Source organism: Diplotaxodon limnothrissa, linkage group LG6 (genome assembly GCF_057381915.1).
Source record: "Diplotaxodon limnothrissa isolate DT_005_m linkage group LG6, D_limnothrissa_male_GT1.1, whole genome shotgun sequence".
Lineage (NCBI taxonomy): Eukaryota > Metazoa > Chordata > Actinopteri > Cichliformes > Cichlidae > Diplotaxodon > Diplotaxodon limnothrissa.
The window spans coordinates 6,694,403-6,715,558 of NC_140601.1; the positions used below are offsets into that span (position 1 = coordinate 6,694,403).

General features: G+C 39.8%; 1 protein-coding gene across 3 annotated transcripts in view; it reads left to right on the plus strand.

Annotated features, from left to right (window-relative positions):
* The first annotated feature begins 4,548 nt into the window (after positions 1 to 4,548).
* Positions 4,549 to 21,156, plus strand: part of myom2a (myomesin 2a) — a 29,288-nt gene continuing 12,680 nt past the window's right edge. Inside the window, exons 1-16 of one of the 3 annotated variants that reach the window (XM_085356752.1) lie at positions 4,639 to 4,703; positions 5,575 to 5,703; positions 6,912 to 7,004; positions 7,383 to 7,518; positions 8,072 to 8,226; positions 8,383 to 8,475; positions 10,914 to 11,002; positions 11,081 to 11,119; positions 11,968 to 12,132; positions 12,237 to 12,398; positions 13,704 to 13,845; positions 14,605 to 14,804; positions 14,887 to 14,940; positions 16,629 to 16,756; positions 17,769 to 17,952; positions 20,680 to 20,854. In XM_085356752.1, the coding sequence (XP_085212878.1) occupies positions 5,597 to 5,703; positions 6,912 to 7,004; positions 7,383 to 7,518; positions 8,072 to 8,226; positions 8,383 to 8,475; positions 10,914 to 11,002; positions 11,081 to 11,119; positions 11,968 to 12,132; positions 12,237 to 12,398; positions 13,704 to 13,845; positions 14,605 to 14,804; positions 14,887 to 14,940; positions 16,629 to 16,756; positions 17,769 to 17,952; positions 20,680 to 20,854 (1,922 nt within the window). In that variant the 5' untranslated portion in view covers positions 4,639 to 4,703; positions 5,575 to 5,596. Of the gene's footprint in view, positions 4,704 to 5,574; positions 5,704 to 6,911; positions 7,005 to 7,382; positions 7,519 to 8,071; positions 8,227 to 8,382; positions 8,476 to 10,913; positions 11,003 to 11,080; positions 11,120 to 11,967; positions 12,133 to 12,236; positions 12,399 to 13,703; positions 13,846 to 14,604; positions 14,817 to 14,886; positions 14,941 to 16,628; positions 16,757 to 17,768; positions 17,953 to 20,679; positions 20,855 to 21,156 lie in introns of all 3 variants that reach the window. The other 2 variants (XM_085356751.1, XM_085356753.1) reach the window with 2 other exon arrangements.

Genomic DNA, 21,156 nt, shown 5'->3' on the forward strand with positions numbered 1-21,156 from the left:
TGTGTCTTTAGCTATAGCCAGCACATGTTTCGAGCCCCCACCCCTCTTTGACTGCTGATGAGGCTTCAGCATTGCTATACATAGTCAGGGACAGCTCCTCTGCCCCCTGTGGCTCTATTACGTCACCACGCTCTGCGTAAAATGAACCATGTCTCCTGACTCAGTGACGCCTAAAGCTTGTGACGTCTTTATTATATCCCCCCCCCCTTAACCATTGTGATTTAGGACTTCCCTCTTTGATTTTCCTCTAGTCTATACACAGTCCCCCTCCTCTTGTGTTCCATCTTTAGCAGCCTGCAACCTAAAGAATGGTTTCCCGGTGCCGCCTTTCCCCACTGTGAAACAGAAGCTCAGAAAGGAGAGAGGAAAAAGGGGGAGGGCTTAATATTCATTCACTCCCCTCTGAGGAAGACTATCCGGCTGGTGTCATGGCTGCTTCAGGGTGACCTTTCCTGGTGACCTAAATGTTGTGCTCTTTATAATGAAGTAACGCATGCTTAAGCAGGACTTCTTTTTTTTAAATTGTTTACAGTTTCTTTATGTAACCACATGTTTATTTGAATATTAAGGACTCATTTTTTCTCATTTAAGTATTTTCCTCAACACGCGACCCTTTTAATATGTTATGCTTGATATGTTTATCGGTATACTTAAACTTTGCTGTTACTGAAGTTGAGAGTTCATCATTCATCCACGAATCCATTTTCAATCTGCTGCAGTATATATGTGCTTGTTGTTTGTAAAGGCACACAAGATTCCTGTCTGTCAGAGGAATATCCTTTGGGAAGCTTAAATGTCCTCAGTAAATCTGTTATAGAAATAGATTTGACTATTCCCTGCATATCAAGGAGCAAACTGGCCAGATTGTGGTGTTACAGTGAAGGTTAGCATGTTTTTCACGTTGGCATGTTTAAAAAGAGATATAAATAGAAGAGACTTGATATAATCCAAGGTATTTGCAATTGTCCTCTTTTTTTCTTGGTAAGATGTCCTGCTTGGAACCAAGTTCGAACATCTACTGGGACCAAGACCACATATACTGAAATTTCTAGAGGTGTTTAGTTTATTATAAATTCTCATCAAATAAAAGCAAAATAAATAAATAAAATCTCTGCAGCCTTCATGCATCATAAAGTCATTGAATCTATTGGCACTTATGTAGTCTAAATATTCTGCAGACATGAGGCATCTCAAATGTCTGAACTTCATGCTTGTCACATTATCATGCTCCAATAATCTCTTTTACTCCCAGTACAAACATGCTATGTAGTGGGGCCAGAGAGGGGAACGAGACTGGAATCCAACAGGAGACCTAAAGTCAAAGACATTGAAACAGATAAAGAGAACTGTTACTGCAATTGTGCAAAAGAAAACAAACACACAAAAATGTCTCTCACATTTAGTGCATATAGTCAGTGTTAGTTAGGTTTTACTTGATGATGATGATCTTTGTAGCCTTAATCTTTATTACAAAAGGTTAAACTTGAACTAAACTACACTTTGGTTGAAAGCACACTATCATTCTGCATGTAACTTTCACTAGTTCAGATGGAGATCCATCCATCTATCCATTTTCTTCTGCTTCTCCTTCCAGGTCACAGGGATAATAAGTTAGGGCATTACTTATACTAAGTCATACTGTACAGGCTGACGGTTATACTGGGCAGGAGGGTAAGTGGCCTCTGAAAATGAGTTTTGCTCTGGTGAGACATGAAGTACTTTCAATCTCATCCAGAGAGGGTAAAGAACATCCTGTGGTCTTTTCAGCTGACCTTATCACCCTCTGCAGTCTTTCTTTGTCAGCCACTGTAAAGCCGGCGGGCCACACACTATCACACACTAATGGTGCATGACAGTCCAGACTCGAGTGTAGAGCAGTAGAAGGTCACCAGCAGCTTGTCCTCCAGTTTATTCATCTTTAAAACCCTCCAAAAGTGGAGGCACTGCCGAGCCTTTTTCACCACAGATGTTGTTAACTGACCACTAAAGATCTTCAGAGATGTGTTCCTAGGAATTTAAAGGTGGCAAAAAAGAGCTGAGGAGAAGTACCTGCAAAAAATATATAATATATAAAAATATAGTCTATATACATTACAGTATATAGTAAAGAAAACCCTGAAAACTGTAATTCCTGAACTCATCATATTTTCATCAGCTTTATCTTTAGTCTTTTGCACTTTATTCAGTTCTTAAGGCTGAAAGTTTTGGTGTGCTGCCTCAAATCACATTGTAATACTGTTTTGAAGGCTGAAAGTATGAGTGTGAAAAGATATTGTTGCAGATGGACATCAGGTGGCAGCATTGAACAGAGAGTCACACCAAACTGAGCCCATGCCTTCACCGTTGTGGATTTCTGGCTCCATCTCACTAGATCCCAGCATCCTCCTTGGTCACATCAACAAAGTAGGACAAGCATGCCCTCCTTCACTAAATCCATGAACTTCCCCTGTGCTCTATGTTCAACATCCTTTGTCCAGTAATTTTACTGTCCTTCTTCTGCACAATTCAATTCAGTTTTATTTATACAGCGCCAAAACACAACAACAGTTGCCTCAAGGTGCTTTATATTGTAAAGGTGGACCCTACAATAATACATACAAGGAAAAACCCAACAATGACCCCCTATGAGCAAGGTCTTTGGTGACAGTGGGAAGGAAAAACTCCCTTTTAACAGGAAGAAACCTCAGGCAGAACCAGGCTCAGGGAGGGGCGGGGCCATCTGCCATGACCGGTTTGGGAAAGATGTACTCTATCTAATTCTGTCCCTCCTGGTCACACCCAATGAAAATCATAGCATCTGAAAGCCAATTTAGATGTATGGATTGTTTTGTAAATTATGGATCACTCACCTCTCTTAACATGACTGGTACTTGTTAAGAGAGGTACAGTCTAATGATTTGATCGCACTCTGTTCTGTGGAGGGTCTCAGTCATCCAGATAATGGTAGTCTTAAGAAAAAGAAAGGCAACGGGACTTGTGGAGAGACGCAGGCATAGGAGGTGGTCCTGAGAGTCACTGACCTACTATTGATCATATGAGTCATTGCATGAGCTAAAGTGTGGACATGATTATTGAGGTCTTTATTGTCACCGGGGGGTTAAGGGTGAAACCTCTGTGAAACCTTTTCCCAACCCATCATGTGACCTATTGAGGTACTGGGAAGGGATCTCAAGACTACATTGTAGGCAGTTGATAGCTGGTGTTGTAAGCCATCACCTCTGTCCAAAGATGGTTGTTCACAGCGGACAGAGATGGTCTCCTTTACTTTTCTTTCAAACCATCCGTCTTCTCAGTCCAAAATGTGAACATCCTCAAAAGAGTGTCCTTTAGGAGCAGTTGTACAGCATCTGTATGAGCCGTTTTTTGTCTAAGGGTGTAGTGCGCTCAGATGTCATGCTTGGAGAAAGTTCTGAATGAGTTTCTCTGAGGAACCTTATGCAAACCTTCTCCTTTGTTGGTGTTTGACCTTTTTTCCCGTGTAACATCAAGAATGATCAATCACACAGCCTTTGTTTCGGTTTGCATGTATGAATTGATCGTAGCATAACTGTTGTCTTTGAGTAAAGGTGGGAGATGGGTGACTTTTTTGAGTCAGTTCTTCAGGACAATTGCTAAGCTCAGTATTTCCTATATAGTCATTGTTTCTAGAAGTTACATCTTTTTTCTCTGCATTGTTCTGATTTCTTATCTGCGGGTTTTAATTAAATGAGATGATGTCTGTTACAATGTCTTTTTTTTAAGAATATACTGCTATATACTGTATTGTAAAAGTGAGCAAAGATGTCAGTGAAAATATTTTAAACATAAAATCAGTAACATTTTAACAACTACAGGTCAAAGGGGAAAAATTAAAGACTTTATATCTCTTTTTAGTTCACTGTGATCTCGACTGCCATTAAGTCTGTTTTATAAGATATTTCCATGTATATTCTGTTATTTATAATAGACTTGTTTGAATAAAAATAGCTGCAGTGGCTCGTGTACAGTAAGAAGTAGAGGTATCACTGTAACCGAGGACTTGCTGTTAAAAATAGCTTGACTGTTGCCTGCAAGTGTTGAGCCAAGGAGGACAAGCTGTCTCGAGAAACCTAAAAAGGTCTCATAATGCTTTGAGTGTCAGGATCTGCCAGAAATGACTGAAAACTTCTTCCTGACTCTTGCACAGATCAATATTTTTGATGGTTAAAGGGGAGATCCTTCATACCTCATACTTTTAGAAAAAATGTTAGACTTACCGACAATAATAAGAAGAGAGGCACTCTGGTATTTCAGATTTATTTTTCTGATTTTCAAAAATGAAACTTTGTGTGGAACAATTTCTAAACTCTGTCACCATTTACTGTTTCACTGTTCCAACTCTTTCTCATCTTTAATATTCCATTAAAAAAAAAAAAATATATATATATATATATATAAATATAAAAAACGTTTCCCATATTATAAAGAAAGGGGATAAAACTTGCCTCCAGAATAATTCATTAAACCTTGTGGTACAGGTGCACACTCTTCATCTACAAAGTGCAGAATGAGAAGGAAATTTGGGGGTAAATGCTATATATAGTTTTAAGTGCATCCATACATGGGGTGGAAGGGGAACAGCATTCCTCCAGTGAGAGGGTAATATTTTTGTTGCCATCAGCGAGTGCTTCCCAAGCGGCATCAGGCTGGTCTGCCACCTCTTTGCGCTGTTTAAATTTCTTGGGGTAAGTCTCTTTTGTTAATATTCGCTAGCTGGTGTGCTAATTTTATTTTAGAAATAACTTTTTTCAAAATGAGCTTCACATTAGGAAGAGGACTTATCTGCTGCCAATCCTGGGGCAGGTGAAATGTGTTGCATAAATAAATGGCAGCAGATAATCTGTCTCCTGTGTGGGGGAAAATGAAGCAGCAGTCTGTAATCTCCCTGAGCTGTACTTCCTTTCATATCAGGGTATTAAGAGGTTGCTGACCCTCTTTTCTTAATTTGCGTCAGCCAAAAAAGGACGATATTGTGCTGAAATAATTATTTATACAGAACGGAAGCACAATTAGCCTGCAGCAGAGTGTGGATATGACAGCTGGCTTAGATCTAAGTCTTGTTCCTGTACAGTCTGATCACTCTGATTTCCTGCGCAATCGTTTTAATTAAATAGTGTGAGGACTGTGCTCTTCTGGTAATGACACTGTTTCCTTCATTTCTCCGTTAATGGAATAGGCAGACTGGTGAAAGCTATTCATAGCTGAGCTGTGTGAGGCTGTTAGAGGAAGCAGTTGAAGTGCTGAGCTCGAGTAAAAAGTTGGAACTGCCATGCTGTCTCATAAATGTTTGCCTTTAAACATTGTTTAGGTCTATTAGAGATTCGGGTGTGGGTATTTTTCTCATGTGTTGTATAAATTCTACAACAGAACAGCAGAAACTGCACCTGTTAACCTTTGCACACGGTTGATTTCAGAGATGACAGCGCATCTAATACTTTAAACTTACATCACAGAATGATTGCAGTAACAGTGGTGGTAAAGTAAATACTTGTATTGACATTTCTAACATGGCTAACACATGTTTGGTCTCCCCCTCCCACTGGTACTCTTGGCCAGGACTCCTTGAAGTGTTCCAGTCATGGCTTCCAAAGTCATACCTTGGTATAAGAAGAAGCATGTGAGCCAAGTCAAAACTGATTATGCTTATCATCACACTAAACACGTTTCCAAGCAGCACACAGAAAGGTATGACAGTGACATTTACCTGCTGCTTTGAGTAGCACAGCTCTTGCTGCTTTGCGACGTAGAACAAAAAACACACACAGGGGTGTTGCTGAGGAGCAGCTGTGGTAGTGGGTGTGTCTGCTTCCTAGCTGGCAGTTTAATTGTCAATTCAAATTCAAAGTTCTGCAAATTCTGATTTTCATGAACAAATCAGTCAGTCACAGAGTGGTACATGCTAACTGACTGAATACCCAGATGTTAGTTCTGTTTATCGTTTTCCACAGGAATATATTTTCATGCCTCTTTATTATAGCTTCAGTTCGTTTCTTTGTAAAACCTCAATGTATCACCAGTGATTCTAAAGCTCTTTGTCTATGTGAGCTCCAGAATCTCTGAGAGCAGAACCCAAGTCGGTATTTCAGGAAGTGCTATTGCTTCTGTTGCTCTGCAGCTTCTGCCAACAGATCTTATAGTTCAGGCCAATGAAAGACATGTATGCATTTGTCTTTGTTGCTATAGCATGCTTTTTAAAAAGGTTTTCTGGCCCTTACAGCTGTGCTGTGCAGTATAGTCATACTTAACATGATATTATACATGCTGAAGATTGGCTTTTTCGTCACTAGTGGTGAGGTAATAAACTGAGCCCCTACGAGCCAAGTTCTGATCTCCCAGGGATCTGGAAACTGCAGCTGTCTAATGGCAGATGACTAATGTCACCACTTGAACCTGACCTACATCTGAGGCTACTAACTATACACAGTTGTGTTAGTACTGAAGAAGTTTCTCTCAAAGTGGTGGTTAGTCTTTATACACAGAATGTCAATTTTCTGGTTATTTTGTAAAAATAATTTTCTGGATAAAATCATAGTTTGTTGTGCAAATGACACTAGCCACTGTCAGATTTTTCACAATAGTGGTTGTGGTATGCATGTAGAGAATAATATCCATCAATCAATTTTCTTAACCCCAGCTAATTTTGAGAAAAAGACAAAGTACATAAACAGATTTAATCCCTCTGTGGCGTATACAATACATCAGGCAGATATGCTGGGAAATCTTGTAACCGCATGTTTGTAACTGTTAGTTATTTTTTACTGCGAGTGTTTGTGTTTTTATGTATGTATATGTTCAGAAGACAAACTCAGCTTAGCTGCTAAATTAAAACCTGAGAATTTTTTTTATGCAGAGAACTTGCTTTCTGATTTTTAATGATGTGTTTTCCTCAACAGCAAATCAAGCTCTAAATCGGTGAGCCAGGCACAGGCCCAGGCCACGGAGGCTATGGCAGAACAAGCCTATACCGTGCCGGTGTTCCGGCAGAGGTGAGTCTGCTCTGGCTCACAGCTATTTCAGTCGCAAGGTAACATGCAACTACATTTTCTACTGGCTGACCCCTGTAACCACAGCACATTTCTTTAGTATAACTTGTTAATTATTCAATGATTACCGTTTAAATTATGAAACAATTGCACAGTCTTACTGCTACAATCCTATAGACTCATAACACTGACTCCCTGCCCTCAAGGTTAGTTTTATCCTGTGTTATGCTTGATATGCTCAATGCAACGGTTTCAGGTTGTATCATACAATTATTTTAGGGTAACAGTTCAGCTTGTAGGTAAATATGTAACAAGCGTATAGCTAACAATGATGCTAAAGTCAATCTTAGTCAAAGATTAATCTGATGTATGCATTGTTAGGACTGCTGAGGAGACTGAGGAGTACCAGAGAGTAAGCAAAAATGTTGGGAAAGGACTGGCTGTTATTCAGGAGGAGCTTCATAGGATGAGGATCGCTACTAAGGCCCAAGTGGAAAGTCTTGAAATTCAGAAAGAGGTTAGTAACCATCTGCTAAACAAATCAAGGTGACACTATAGTTCCTTTGTTGGTTTGTTTTTCTGGTGTTTTATCGCATATATGTGGAACAAGTTTAAAAGTCTGTGGAAATGTTGTGTGTACGCTTTAATGTATCTGTCTCTGTTACAATCACTATTAAAATTATATCAATTTGTAATCATGAGTACAGCAAAACAGCAGATCTAGAGTCTCTAAATGTAATCTAAATCATTCACTGTAGATACTCAGCTGTACATTTCTATGAAATCTGAGCCCAATGGTCTTATTGACATTGCATCAGTGAACTGTTGGTCAAATCAGTCTCAGGAATAAACCAACTTTTTAGGAGTTTTAACAATATGATCACTAACATCTGCTGGCCTCATGTTCCTTCATTGGTTTTGTCAGGTTTCAGATTTGCTGTTAGCTAAGAATTGTTGACAAAGATAACATGTTGCACTAAAGTGCTTATGTAATCTCTGCCCTATAGAGATAATGCATAAAAATGTCATTTTCATAAATAGATTAACTTGATGCAGTTGACTCTCTCCAGGTTAAGGGGATGATGAGAAAGAGAGTGGATCTGTTGGAGGAAATCCCCAAATTGCCAGACTTCTTGGTGGCCTTACGGCCGCATACTGTGTGGGAGAAGACTCCTGTCAAGCTGTTCTGCACCGTCGAAGGAAATCCGAGGCCCATCGTCAAATGGTCAGTATACTGCCATCACACACAAGCGGGTTTTTAAATTTGACTCAAGCTTTATGGTAATACCATTATAAGCTTTTCTGATTTATTACACTATTGAAATATTTTAGGACTGTAGAATATCACTGTAGTGTGAAACTGATTCAGATTCATTGGCAGGTATAAAGATGGAGTGCCAGTAGATCCACTGAGTACCCCAGGAAAGTACAAGATTGAGAATAAATATGGAGTCCATAGTTTGATTGTTAGCAGGTATGTATTATCTACAACTCTCAACAGTTAGACATAAATGATTTCATTAAACTGAGTTTTATAACATGGATGCTGCAGCCTTTGATTTTCTTTTTACCTGAAATGAGGTAAAAAGAAAAAAGTCATGTTGTTCAGTAAATTAGAGAAGTAAAATGTTTTAGTAAAATTAAGTTATGAATTAAAATGAAGTTATTAATTACTGATATGTGTTGGTAATGCATTAGCATCTCTGAAATATTCATACAAATTTAGTAAAGACTTCCAGTATCAGTGAGCTAACTTTTTCCAGGTGGAGGTCGATTGTCCGTTTTATATCTCAGAATCCTCCAACACTGTTTTGAGCCACAGTGTGGTAGTAACCAAGCGTGCTAGTTACTAGTTACTGTCGTCATTGTCATCTTTTTGTGCATGTGGCGGTCAGCATTAAACTGTAACAGTGAAGTGTATCATCAATAACATATAAAAATGATTTAAATAAAAAATGTAAAATTGTTAAAATGTAGTTATTCTGTAGACTATAGAATAAGACTGTAAATGTACAGTAATAAGGTAAAAGCCAATATATTGTTTCCTCAGACTAAGATGCCTAAACTAATGTTAGGGCAACAGGAAGTGATATAATACAGTCTTGAATATATTATACAGTACTGTGCAAATGTCTTCAGCCACTTTATATTCTTTATAGTTTACAGAGTCAGACTTTCTTTCTTCTCCAAGCTCTCACTCATTTTCAGTCATACGTGACTTTAAGCTCACAATTTTTTGTTTGTTTGTTGTTCTGCTTAACACTGACTGAATCATTCAAGCACAAAAAAGCATCACCTAACACCTAACACTATGTGTCTACACATAACAGATAAATTGCACCAACAAGATGCCCAAAGAGCTATTAACTGTTGTCATATTGCTGCATGGTTGGCAATATGTCCTTAAAAAATCTGGGAAAAGTAGACAAGTGGAGGACAAAAGAAATGGCTGACATTACAAAACATCTACAGCAGTTGAAGATTATCTGAAAGTGACGCTCAGTAAAAATCAATTAAAAATGTGACACAGGACCTGAGAGATCTGGCTCTACTATTCAACAAAGCCTCAGCCTAAATGGTCTAAGATGAATGGTGGCTGCCAAGAAGCCATTCGAAAGGAAGTGAAATAGGGAGAAAAGGCTGAGGTGGTGTACTAAACTGCACAAGAACTGGAACGAAAATCAGTATAACCTGCTCTGATTGGCCAATGAATCCGAATAGGACATTTTTGGTTCAAATGATCATCAGTGAGAGTCTATAGCTGTCTATAAAGCATGATGGAGGCTCTGTTATCGTTTGAGGCTGCAGTTCAACCATTTTGCCTCGTGTGCGGTATTTCCCTGTATGTTTACACGTTTCTATAAATCTCTGCATCTGCTTCCGATTCTCCCACCAAAATATAAAGAAGTGAGGGTTGTTTAAGACTTTAATGAATTTATCAGCTGAGTGAAAATTTCTAGCATTTAAGCAACAAAAAGGCTTCCAGCTCCAGCTTTCAGGATTTCTTCTGGATTGTGTATTAGTTTTTCTTCCAACAGCGCAAACTGAAATTGCTCCCTGCATGGACTATATATGTTTTGGGGGTTTTGTAAACTTTTTTTCATTTTAAATTAAAAAAATGTCCCATTAAAGGTTTAGTGTAAATATGTTTTATGAGGTTTGTTGAAAAGACAATATTTTTATATAGTCAAGCAATTTTTCTAGTTGTTGTATTATAACCAGCCTTCAAACTGAAAGGAAAGCAGCATAGAAACAAACTTGGAAAGACTGAACGTCTGTCACTCATGCTCAGCGTAGATGTTTACACTTACAGGACTTTTATTTTGTTAGCACATTATATCGATATCTTGACATTATCTGACAGTCAGCTGGAGAGTTAGAGGGGAGATTGCTAAATTGAGGGTGAGGCTGCAGCCTGCTTCTTTTCGTCATCTTCAAGACCCCTCAGCTGTTCATGTTGGAGTGCTGACCTTTGCGTCATTCGAGCCATAAATTCCTCTGACTGCGCTCCGCTTCTCTCTGTCCCTCCCTCTCTCTGAGAATTGGAATATCTCTGGACCGTCGTAGCATTGAAGGTCACTGAGAACATCGTAGTTTATTTGCCAAACTTCTTCAGAATCAGTCATTTTCACATTCTTTATGCAAAAAGCACCAAGTGACAAGAAGGATGCATCTATGTCCAACACAGCTGGGAAAATGGATCTTTTAAAATAGTTCAGCTCAGGCTGAAGGTCAAATTTCTTCCTTCTATTCTAAACCTCAGACTCTTCTTGAGTCTCAACACAATTGCTTGCATTTTACCTTCTATTAACCTAAATAATACATGTTCTTCAAACCAAATGGCATCAAATCAAATATAAATGTTGATATACTGCAATCAGTGACTTCTTCCTACTCTGGCTGACCTTGTAGGTGTGTTGTGAGTGATACTGCTGAGTACAGTGCTGTGGCAACCAACCAGCATGGCACAGCTACCAGCAAAGCTAAAATTATTGTGAAGAGTAAGTCTCCCTCTTTCTTAAAGACATTGCTCACCTCCCATGTCTTTCTCTGTAAACATAAACGTCTTTTCTTCACAGGACCAGCTGGAGCCGGAGAGTCCTGCCATCTTGGTTTAGGTGAGAGCATAAAGGGAGTTAGTAAGACTGGGGAGTGTGGGGATTGAGGTGTCACGCCCAGACACAAGCTCATGGAATCATGACACTTCAAATAGCAGCAAGCAATGAGAGGCCTGATAAGAAGTGGAAACTGATAGCAAGCTGTTCCTGTCCCGTGACTCCCTCTGAAGAAAAACAAAACACAGATCTGTCTTTAGATGAGCAGCAAGCGATCGAAACATTTATGTACATGTTGGGATTTAAATAATGAGCAGTCCAGAAAATACTAACCTCCACAAGATTTCATTTAGACTAAAAACACCAGACATCTCCTTTGTCAAAACTAATTAAGCTGGATTACCTTATTTAAGATTTATTGTATACATTGTTGAAATGAAAAAACTCATGCTGTTCACTCCTTATGGACACATTTTTTAAAAGTTCCAGAGAAATAACTGTGACTACAAATTGTTTCTACTTTCTTAATGTTACTGGATGTGCTGATTGTACTTGAAAGCTCTTAAACCAAGTCCACGTTTAAAGTGAAACACTCATCACACATCACTTTGTGGAAATCACAGCCTGTGGTTGCCAAAGCAAGGGACAGTGTCACAAAATTTCCTTAAAATCATTGACGTCTAAGATAGCAAATCTCAGACCTCATTTTGGCTCCTGGACACGTATACTGAATTTTGATGCTTTTGAATGACAAGACCATATAGTTATATTGAAAAAATGTCAGATTTATGTTCATAAATCCATTGTGGTTCTACATTATCATTCTGATATTGCAAACATGTTCTCTCCACATATCCACAAAATACGATTATTATCTGATTGCTAATGATGTTGCAAATCTTGTCCTCCAGTGCCTCATCTGACTGAGATCCATGCCAGTAAGCTGGATGTCAGCCTGCTTGACCGGTTCCCAGTGTCTTTTGGTGTGGAGGGCAACTCCATCAGACTGGTGTGTACAATGGTGGTGGTCCCCGATCTCCCCAACATACCACCCATTGCCCAGTGGTACAGAGATGGTCAGACCTTCTTTCATTCTTTCATTATGTTTGTGTGTGGCACTGTCGGTTGACTGTGGAGTTTGGTCACTTCTCATTATGTCCTCTATCTTGTATTCTAAAAGATAAACTGCTGAAACCAAGTAAACTGGTGGAGATGTCAGTGGGTGGAGGTGCTGCCTCTCTCACGCTGCCTCACCTGGCCAAGGATGATGAGGGCCTCTACACGCTTCGGATCTTCACAAAGGACGGCACTGCTGAGCATAGCGCCTACCTGTTTGTCTCAGGTAGGACACAGTCCTAACACCACGTGATCGACTTTGAAAGAACAAATCAGAAATCGCTGTTTAGAATAAATAGAGCAATGGAAAAAATTTTTAAAAAGCCATGAATGAGCAAAAGAGATAGAATAGCACAAACCTTAGAAACTTTAAACTTACCACTTATAACTTACCTTACTTAAAATACCCAACTATAATCTGGTTAATATATATGATAGTCTGATTATGTGTAGTGTAATAATAGATAAAAGAAAAAAATGAAGATAAGTTGGTTAAAAATGAAAATACGTAACACTGTTGAACCTTCCTCTGAGGTGAGAATTTCTTTGTGGAACAGGTGAATAATGCCAGGGCTCAGATATCACCACGTCTGCTCTTGACACCTCAGTCACTGTTCCTTGCTCTGCTGCTTTTGGCCAGTTTGAGCCTGTAACTTTCTTTTTATTGTATGAGGTTGTTGGTCATCTGAAGCCCACAGGTTTCCCTGCTGATGTTGTTCCACCTTGATTATTTAAAGAGGTCATTTCTACTCTTCCATCTCTCCATCTGTCCTCGATAGCAGTTTCTCATCTGGTATTTTTCCCAAACCTTTTAAGCATGCTACAGTATTTTATCAAATTTTAGGGCTATTTACAAGCTTTTCTTTTTCTCTGAAGTTCTGGAGAAAATTGCTTATAGTCAGCTAAAAAACCTTTTTAGATGAAAATAGTGACCTTGAGACTTTTCAGTCTGGTTTTAAATCTCTGCTTGGCACAGAATCTGTTTTGCCTAGGGTTGTTAATGCCATCCTCCTGGCTAAAGATTTTTAGGGGAATGCTCTGCATGGTTTAGGTCTTACCTGGCTGAGAGAACATTTTGTGTAAGTCCTCAGCTCTGGTCTCATGTGGGGTACCACAGAGATCAATACTTGGACCTCTGCTTTTATCTTCTGCCCCTTGGCTGTACTTTTAGAAGCCTCTCCGTTGCTATGCAGATGAGACGCAGGTTTATATGCCCCTAACAAAGAAAAATAACTACACTATGCAAATGGTGGTAAATGTGGTAAATGATGTGTCTTGTATCTTGAGCAAGTGAAAGCTTGGTTGGCAAAATGAAATGTTTTATTAGTTAGCAATTAAATTAAGAGTTCCTAATCTTTTCTATACTCACAGCAGTACATAGATTTAAAACAGGTGTTATTGACTCCTTATTTCCTGTTACCACACATTAGGCATAGTATGCAAATAAGCGGTGGAGCCATAATAGTTGTGTCTATCACCATTCGTCTTCCATTCTTCCTCCCCAACATACCCGTGTTTCTTTATTCCCTAGATGCTGCTCCCTCTGCACCCGGAGCCCCCGGCGCACCAATGAGCGTAAAGGCCTATGACATCAATTCGGACTATGTCCTAGTTGCCTGGAAACCCCCAAACACTGTCAACGAGGCACCCATCACTGGATACTTTGTGGATCGGTCAGTTTTAATCTTGAGAAGGCTTCCAGCTCTCTTTAAATAGACCACAGTTGGCACACTGACATGAATACAGTGGAATTATACTGCACTTAATGCCAAGGAAGTGAGTCATAGTTATTAGAGCTGCACTCCTTAGAAGATTTTCTAAATTAAATGTATCTTTTCACACCAAATGCCAGATATGATTTGCTTATTTTCATGGTTACATAAAGTGCATATAAGACTTGTGGGATTTGCAAATCTCATGAACGCGTATTTTATTAACAGTGGAACATTGAAAATGTATTTAATAACATATGTTTATATTTTAAACAGATGTTTAAAGTGGGAAAATGAACCATTTTAAGAAAAACAATATACCTTATTTTCGATTTGATGGCAGCAACACATCTTTGAAAAAAACGTTGGTGCAGAGCCATGTTTACAGCTGACTACATCCCCTCTTCTTTTAACAACCAGATGGTTACAGCGGAGGGTTGGGAGATCAGTTTTGCCCTATTTTTGCCTGCTGTATGATCTTCTATGTCATCTTTTTCATTTCATGATGCACCAAATGTTTTCAACTGGTGAAAGGTCTGGACTGCAGTTTTCTTTAAACAAAAATACTTGCAAGTGCAGCCCTTCTCACCAGTTTATTAGGATACTTTAACTTCTCAGCTTGTCAAAATTGCCTCATAACAAATATAAAATGTCATGTGAAGTACTTTCTTATAAAAAGATATTAATTTCATGATAATGGAGAGTTTATTTGCTGTAAAGGTGTGAAGCTGGCACTGACACTTGGGTGCAGTGCAACGACGCCCCAGTGAAGATCTGCAAATACCCAGTACATGGCTTAAGGGTTGGCCACTCCTACTACTTCCGGGTCAGAGCCGTGAACAGCAGTGGCATCAGCAGGCCCTCACGCAAGTCAGACAAAGTGACGGCCCTGGACGCTGCAGAGAGTGAGAGACTGCAAGGTACAGATGAAGGTAAATACAAAATACAGGACAGCAGGATGCCAGCGTTTTCTGACCGATCTGTTGTCATTTCCTGCAACAGTGATTAAAATTGAAGGAAAATACGACATAGTGATAAAGGATGATGACCTGGAAGGTATAGTGGTTACACACTCGTCTGGTTTCACAGTTTTTGTTTCCCCTATCTTTAAGCCACCACCTCACAATCTCACTAAATACTAACATCTGTCACTCAACCCCAGCAGCACCATCATGAGAACATTTTACATTTTATGGGGATGTTTGCTTAAAAAGGCATCTTCCCTGATCAAACTCTCACTGATGTTTGTTTGCTGTTCTGTTCTGTTTTCTGTTCCACTATCAGTGAATTTTCTTTCCATTTATACCTGTTTATTGGACATGATCATTATTCCAGTAACAAATGAGTGCTGCATGATTAAATTAGTCACTATTACAGGAATATGTTTTCATCTTAAGGTGTGGCGTTTGAATTCTGACCTTTACATTCGTATCTTTTTCAACGAAGGAAACATGAGAAGGAAAAACATTTTAATGCGGATCTTAGAACTAATCTGTCATTTTCTCATAAGGTTTTTTTTAAACAACACAGGGAAAACTGTTTTCCAGAGCCTTCCCAGCTTAACTTTTGTGGTGCTGTCTTTGATCTAATCGAACTTTTTCCATTCACACTTTAACTGAAACAGTTTTCTCTTTAAATTGTGTCCACTTAATATAATATACTACTTTAACAAAAACTTATAACAGATGAAAACTAATTTTAGAAACTAATAGAAAATATCAAAAATATTACATATTTGTATAATATCACAATCAAGGCTATTGTAGAAGTCCCACATTTCACTGTTAACTTTAACTTTGATACGTCCTTTTAGTTCATATTTCTATTTTTTTTAAATCTGAAATATGATATCAGGGGTTTTTATCCATGTTCTGGTTTATCTAATGGCTAACTGCTGTATATGAAACTTGTAGTTAAACAAAACTAAAATATTGTGTGTTTTGTGAGCATTGAGCCACCAAACCACATACGAGGCTGTGGCAGCTCTAGTGTAGCATTTGGATATGTAATTATTGTTGAATGCTACCAAAAATAATTATTTAATCTTTAATAAAATTCCACCAATGTTATTGTCCTGCTGATCAGCACTTTTAGAATTTAACAAGCGAGAAAAAGGCAGGACTTAGTTGTGTTTGTTTTCATCACTTATAAGTACAATTCTATGAAAATGCGTTATTGAAGTCCATATAGTGGTGAATATTTAATCTCCTCTCTGCCTTTGAAAGCAAGCTCAACAGTAACATTAGAAGCATTGTAAAAGTCACTTTAAATGGTAAATGGCCTGTATTTATATAGCGCTTTACTAGTCCCTAAGGACCCCAAAGCACTTTACACATCCAGTCATCCACACACACTGGTGATTTCAAGCTACATTATAGCCACAACCACCCTGTAGCGCACTGACAGAGGCGAGGCTGCCAGACACTGGCGCCACCACCTCTGACCACCACCAGTAGGCAACGGGTGAAGTGTCTTGCCCAAGGACACAACGACCAAGACTGTCCAAGCCGGGGCTCGAACTAGCAACCTTCCGATTACAAGGCGAACTCCCAACTCTTGAGCCACGATCGCCCAGCTTTACACTACATTCAGTCATCCACCCATGTGTGTACATTCACACACATGGCAAGCTACATTGTAGCCACAGATAAAAACCTGAGTACAAAAAGTGAATAATGTGGGACTTCTGCAGTGGCTGCTGTTCTGTGTACGTTATGCCTCAACACTGTTCACTCCCAATCTAGGCTACGTAACTATTCCAGGTGAACCCACAGATGTGCATGCATCCGAAATTTTCAAATCATATGTCGTGCTGAGCTGGAAGCCTCCTAGCCCCCGTGGACGAGCTCCACTGTGGTACGTCATCGAGAAGGTGTGTGCTGCTTCACTTTTGCCCATCAGTTGCTCTCAGTTTAGCCGATTTAACCTTGGTACTGTAGCTGAGGGATAAACAAGACAGTCACATTTAAATGTCCTCTCAAGTTTTACTTAAATGGCAGCACTACACACAAACGAAGCTGTATTACGTTTGGGTTGCGTGAAACTTCAATACCCCAAACTACATGTTTTTTTTCTTTTCTTTGTTTTTTTTTTAATTTCACACAGAGAACTCTACACTAGCATATCTCCAGATTTCAGTTTGATACATTTTTGAACTTTTGATCTCATCTTTAGAGAAGCTTCCGTGGGTTTAAACAGGGTTTTGCTACCCAGTGTAAATATGGAACAATGGATTTACTGCAACCAGTGTAGAGTCACATGACATGTTTTAATGCATATAATCGCAAGGATGTAAACATAGCTGTGAGCTTATAATATATTGCAAACAAATTCATATAGTAGCCATAGTGAATGCTTATACAAGAAGTTCAAATGTAATATAAATTTGTGTGATAGTAGCTATATATTGAGATGCTAGATTTCAAGTTGATGATAGTCTGAAATCTTGTTTATTACATATTGTATCTGATGTATTGTGCTTTTTATAGTATTTTTAATGCCACACATTAAGCAAGCCAGTCAAGTTGTAAACAGTCTTGCTAAAAATGTTGACATTTACACAATATGTTTATTATATTTCCCGAAAAAGTGAGAGAATGTTTTCATCAGGTTTAGCTTGAATAACAGTGTTAGCATTGCCCCCGGTTCAGTTACATGTCAATAGCAGAATTCACACAAAGATTGATTTTATTTTTAACCCTTTTGGCACACACAAACATACACTTTGTTATTTATGATTCTTATATCTTAAATTATTTAATTAATTTAACAAAAGTGAGATTTAACTTTGTAAAACACAGTATAAAAGCTGCTCTTTTTGTCTGTGCCACAACACATATGGCTATACCTTCTCATTTGCCCCCCTCCCTGACTTTCCCACACAGTGCTTAGCAGGCACTGGAGACTGGCAGCGGATCAACACAACAGTCAAACTGCACTCCCCTCGTTACCCAGTTTTTGATTTGCAAGACGGGCAAAAGTACCAGTTCCGAGTGTATTCGGTCAACATGTATGGCTCCAGCGAGGCCTCTGCGCCCTCTGAGCCCATCCAAAAGGTTGATGAAGATGGTAAGAGCCAGGATCAGTGCAGACTTAAAGACACATGATTATATATCCAGCAAAGCACAATGCACACAAAAACCTGTGAAGAAATGCTGAATCGTCAAATTTTGTAATTTATTAGAATTATAGATATTAAAGGTCCAGATGGGAAGGTCACTAAAACAACTTTTTTTGTGTTTGTCTACCTTAAGCAAAGTGTTTTAGTGCATACATGTAAATGTGTCCACAAAAACAAATGCATGAAAAGCCCAAATACAGTTTATTTCAAAAGTGATTGACTGTGTTTTGCAGGTACTGAACTTCCAATTGGTATGTACAGAAAAATATCAAACACACTTTAAAAGCACTTTTTTCACACTGCTGTAAGTTCACTCTTTCACTCTCTGCTCTGTGTGTGTTTGTTCTCACTATAAGTGATGAACTGGAGCACTTGGGGATGGCTTAGTAAGCTGTTATATTACAGGGTAACGAGAAGTTGATAAAGCAAAATGGGATTATTCTGGGCTCTCGTGCCTAAATTCAAATTAAATCCCAGAAACGCTCCTCTGTCACAGTGTTCTGCTTAAACATCCTGTTCTGCAAAAAGGCATGGCAAAGCCATTCCATGGGAACTGAAAAACAAGTCCTCTGTGCTGTGTTTAATCACTGTGTTTGTGCACACAATATACAGGAACACAGAACACAGCACAAATATCGAATGCATGCATGTTTTTTGAGTAGCAGTAACGTGCTGTAGCTGTAACCTGCAGACAAGTAGGTGGAAGTCAAAGCTTCAGTGAGTATTATTTACAGCTAATTGGCATGATTTCTGTTCTGTAAGAAAGTAAATTGTTAGTAACTGATACATTAATTAGTCATTTGAATAAAATGTTCTTTAATACAGAAAAAAATATTTACAACTGGTTTGATGTCTGAGGTCATCAGTTGTGGAATCATTCTGTCCTTGTCCTTTTTTCCACTTTAACACTTTCAGCTTTGTATACTTTTGGTAATTAATTAATATTACATGTATATAGCCTGGAATCCAGAGCCACACCACTGTGCCAGCCTCTCTCTTCACATGGCGCTGTTGCCTCCTGTGAGATTCCTGACACCCCTCCCCCACCCATCACCTTCACTCAATACCAGGTTGAGATGCAAATGAGGAGACTTCACTCAGGCAAGTCTGCTGGACCAGACGGAGTGAGTCCCCTCGTCCTCAAGACCTGTGCCCCCCAGCTGTGTGGAGTCTTTCATAAACTGTTTATGCTGAGTCTGAGTCTGCAGAGGGTCCCAGTGATGTGGAAGACATCATGCCTCGTCCCTGTACCAAAGACGCCACGTCCCAGTGGCCCCCAGGATTATAGGCCCGTGGCATTGACCTCCCACATCATGAAGACCCTGGAAAGGCTCATCCTGGACCAGCTGCGACCCATAGTAAGACCACATCTGGATCCCCTTCAGTTCGCTTATCAGCCTCGTCTCGGAACTGAGGACGCCATCATCTACCTGCTCAATCGTGTCTACACCCATCTGGACCAGCCGGCGAGCACTGTGAGGGTCATGTTTTTTGACTTTTCCAGTGCTTTCAACACCATCAGGCCGACCCTCCTGGGTGATAAGTTAGCAGCGATGCAGGTGGATGCTTCTCTGGTGTCCTGGATTGTTGATTACCTGACAGGAAGACCACAATATGTACGTCTCCCACAGTGTGTGTCTGACAAGGTGATCAGCAACACAGGGGCACCACAGGGGACTGTCCTCTCCCCCTTCCTCTTCACCCTCTACACCACAGACTTCAGCCACTGCACAGAGACCTGCCATCTTCAGAAGTTTTCTGATGACTCTGCGGTGGTTGGATGCATCAGCAGGGATGATGAGACAGAGTACCGGGCTGTGGTCGACTCCTTTGTCACATGGTGTGAGCAGAATCATCTGCAGCTCAATGTGGCAAAGACCAAGGAACTGATCGTGGACTTCAGGAAGACCAGGAAACACTTGACCCCTGTTTCAATCCAGGGGGTCAGTGTTGACATTGTGGAGGACTATAAATACCTTGGAGTACACATTGACAATAAACTGGACTGGGCTAAAAACACCACAGCACTTTACAGGAAGGGCCAGAGTCGTCTCTATTTTTTGAGGCGACTGAGGTCCTTCAACATCTGCCAGAAAATGCTGAGGATTTTCTACGAGTCTGTTGTGGCCAGTGCGATCCTCTATGCTGTTGCATGCTGGGGGAGCAGGCTGAGGGTCGCAGATGCCAACAGACTCTATAAACTAATCCGTAAGGCCAGCAATCTTGTGGGGATGGAGCTGGACTCCCTCAAGGTGGTGTCGGAGAGGCGAATGCTGTCCAAGATAAAGACAATGTTGGATAACACCTCCCACCCACTCCATGACATGCTGGTCAGTCACAGGAGCACGTTCAGTGAGAGACTGAGATTACCGAAAAGCACCACTGAACGACACAGGAAATCTTTCCTGCCTGTGGCCATCTCCCTGTACAACGCATCCACTTAACACAGTTTGCTGCTACAACTACACATGTTTCTTTTCCAGCTATTTATTTATGAGTGACTTATGTATGTATGTATATATATGTATATATTGTACTATTCTTAGTTAGCGTATTGTCTGTCTTGTCTTAATGTTGGTTTATAATGGAGCACTGTAACAAAAAATAATTTCCCCCAGGGATCAATAAAGTATTCTGATTCTGATTCTGATATATGTTTTTTCTTTGCCGCACAGGCGTCCCCTCTGCTCCTGGCCATGTTGTTGCTACTAGGAACACCAAGTCATCTGTGTTTGTGCAGTGGGAGGCCCCCAAACACCTGAAACACCTCATGGGATATTACATCGACGGCCGTGTCGTTGGAGCCAAGGAGTGGTTTGCATGCAACCATAAACCCTTCAAACATACCAGGTAAGAGGGACAAAAATGTTACACGATGGTCTTACTGTGATTCAGATGTTTCAAATGACACCAGTTTGGCAAAACACGAGTTTTTGCTTCTCAGCCTTTTGAACAAGAAGGAAAAAAAGAATTTAATGAATATAAATAAAGTGTCTCCTCTAGAGGAGTGTTACACAGGAGTGCAGTAACTCCACAGCACACAGAGAGCTCAGTCTGAGAGTCCCTGAGCAATGTGTCAGGTTTAATATAAGGCAAAGGCAGGTTGTGGAGTCATGGATAAATGATGATGATTTCAACAATTTTCTAGCTTG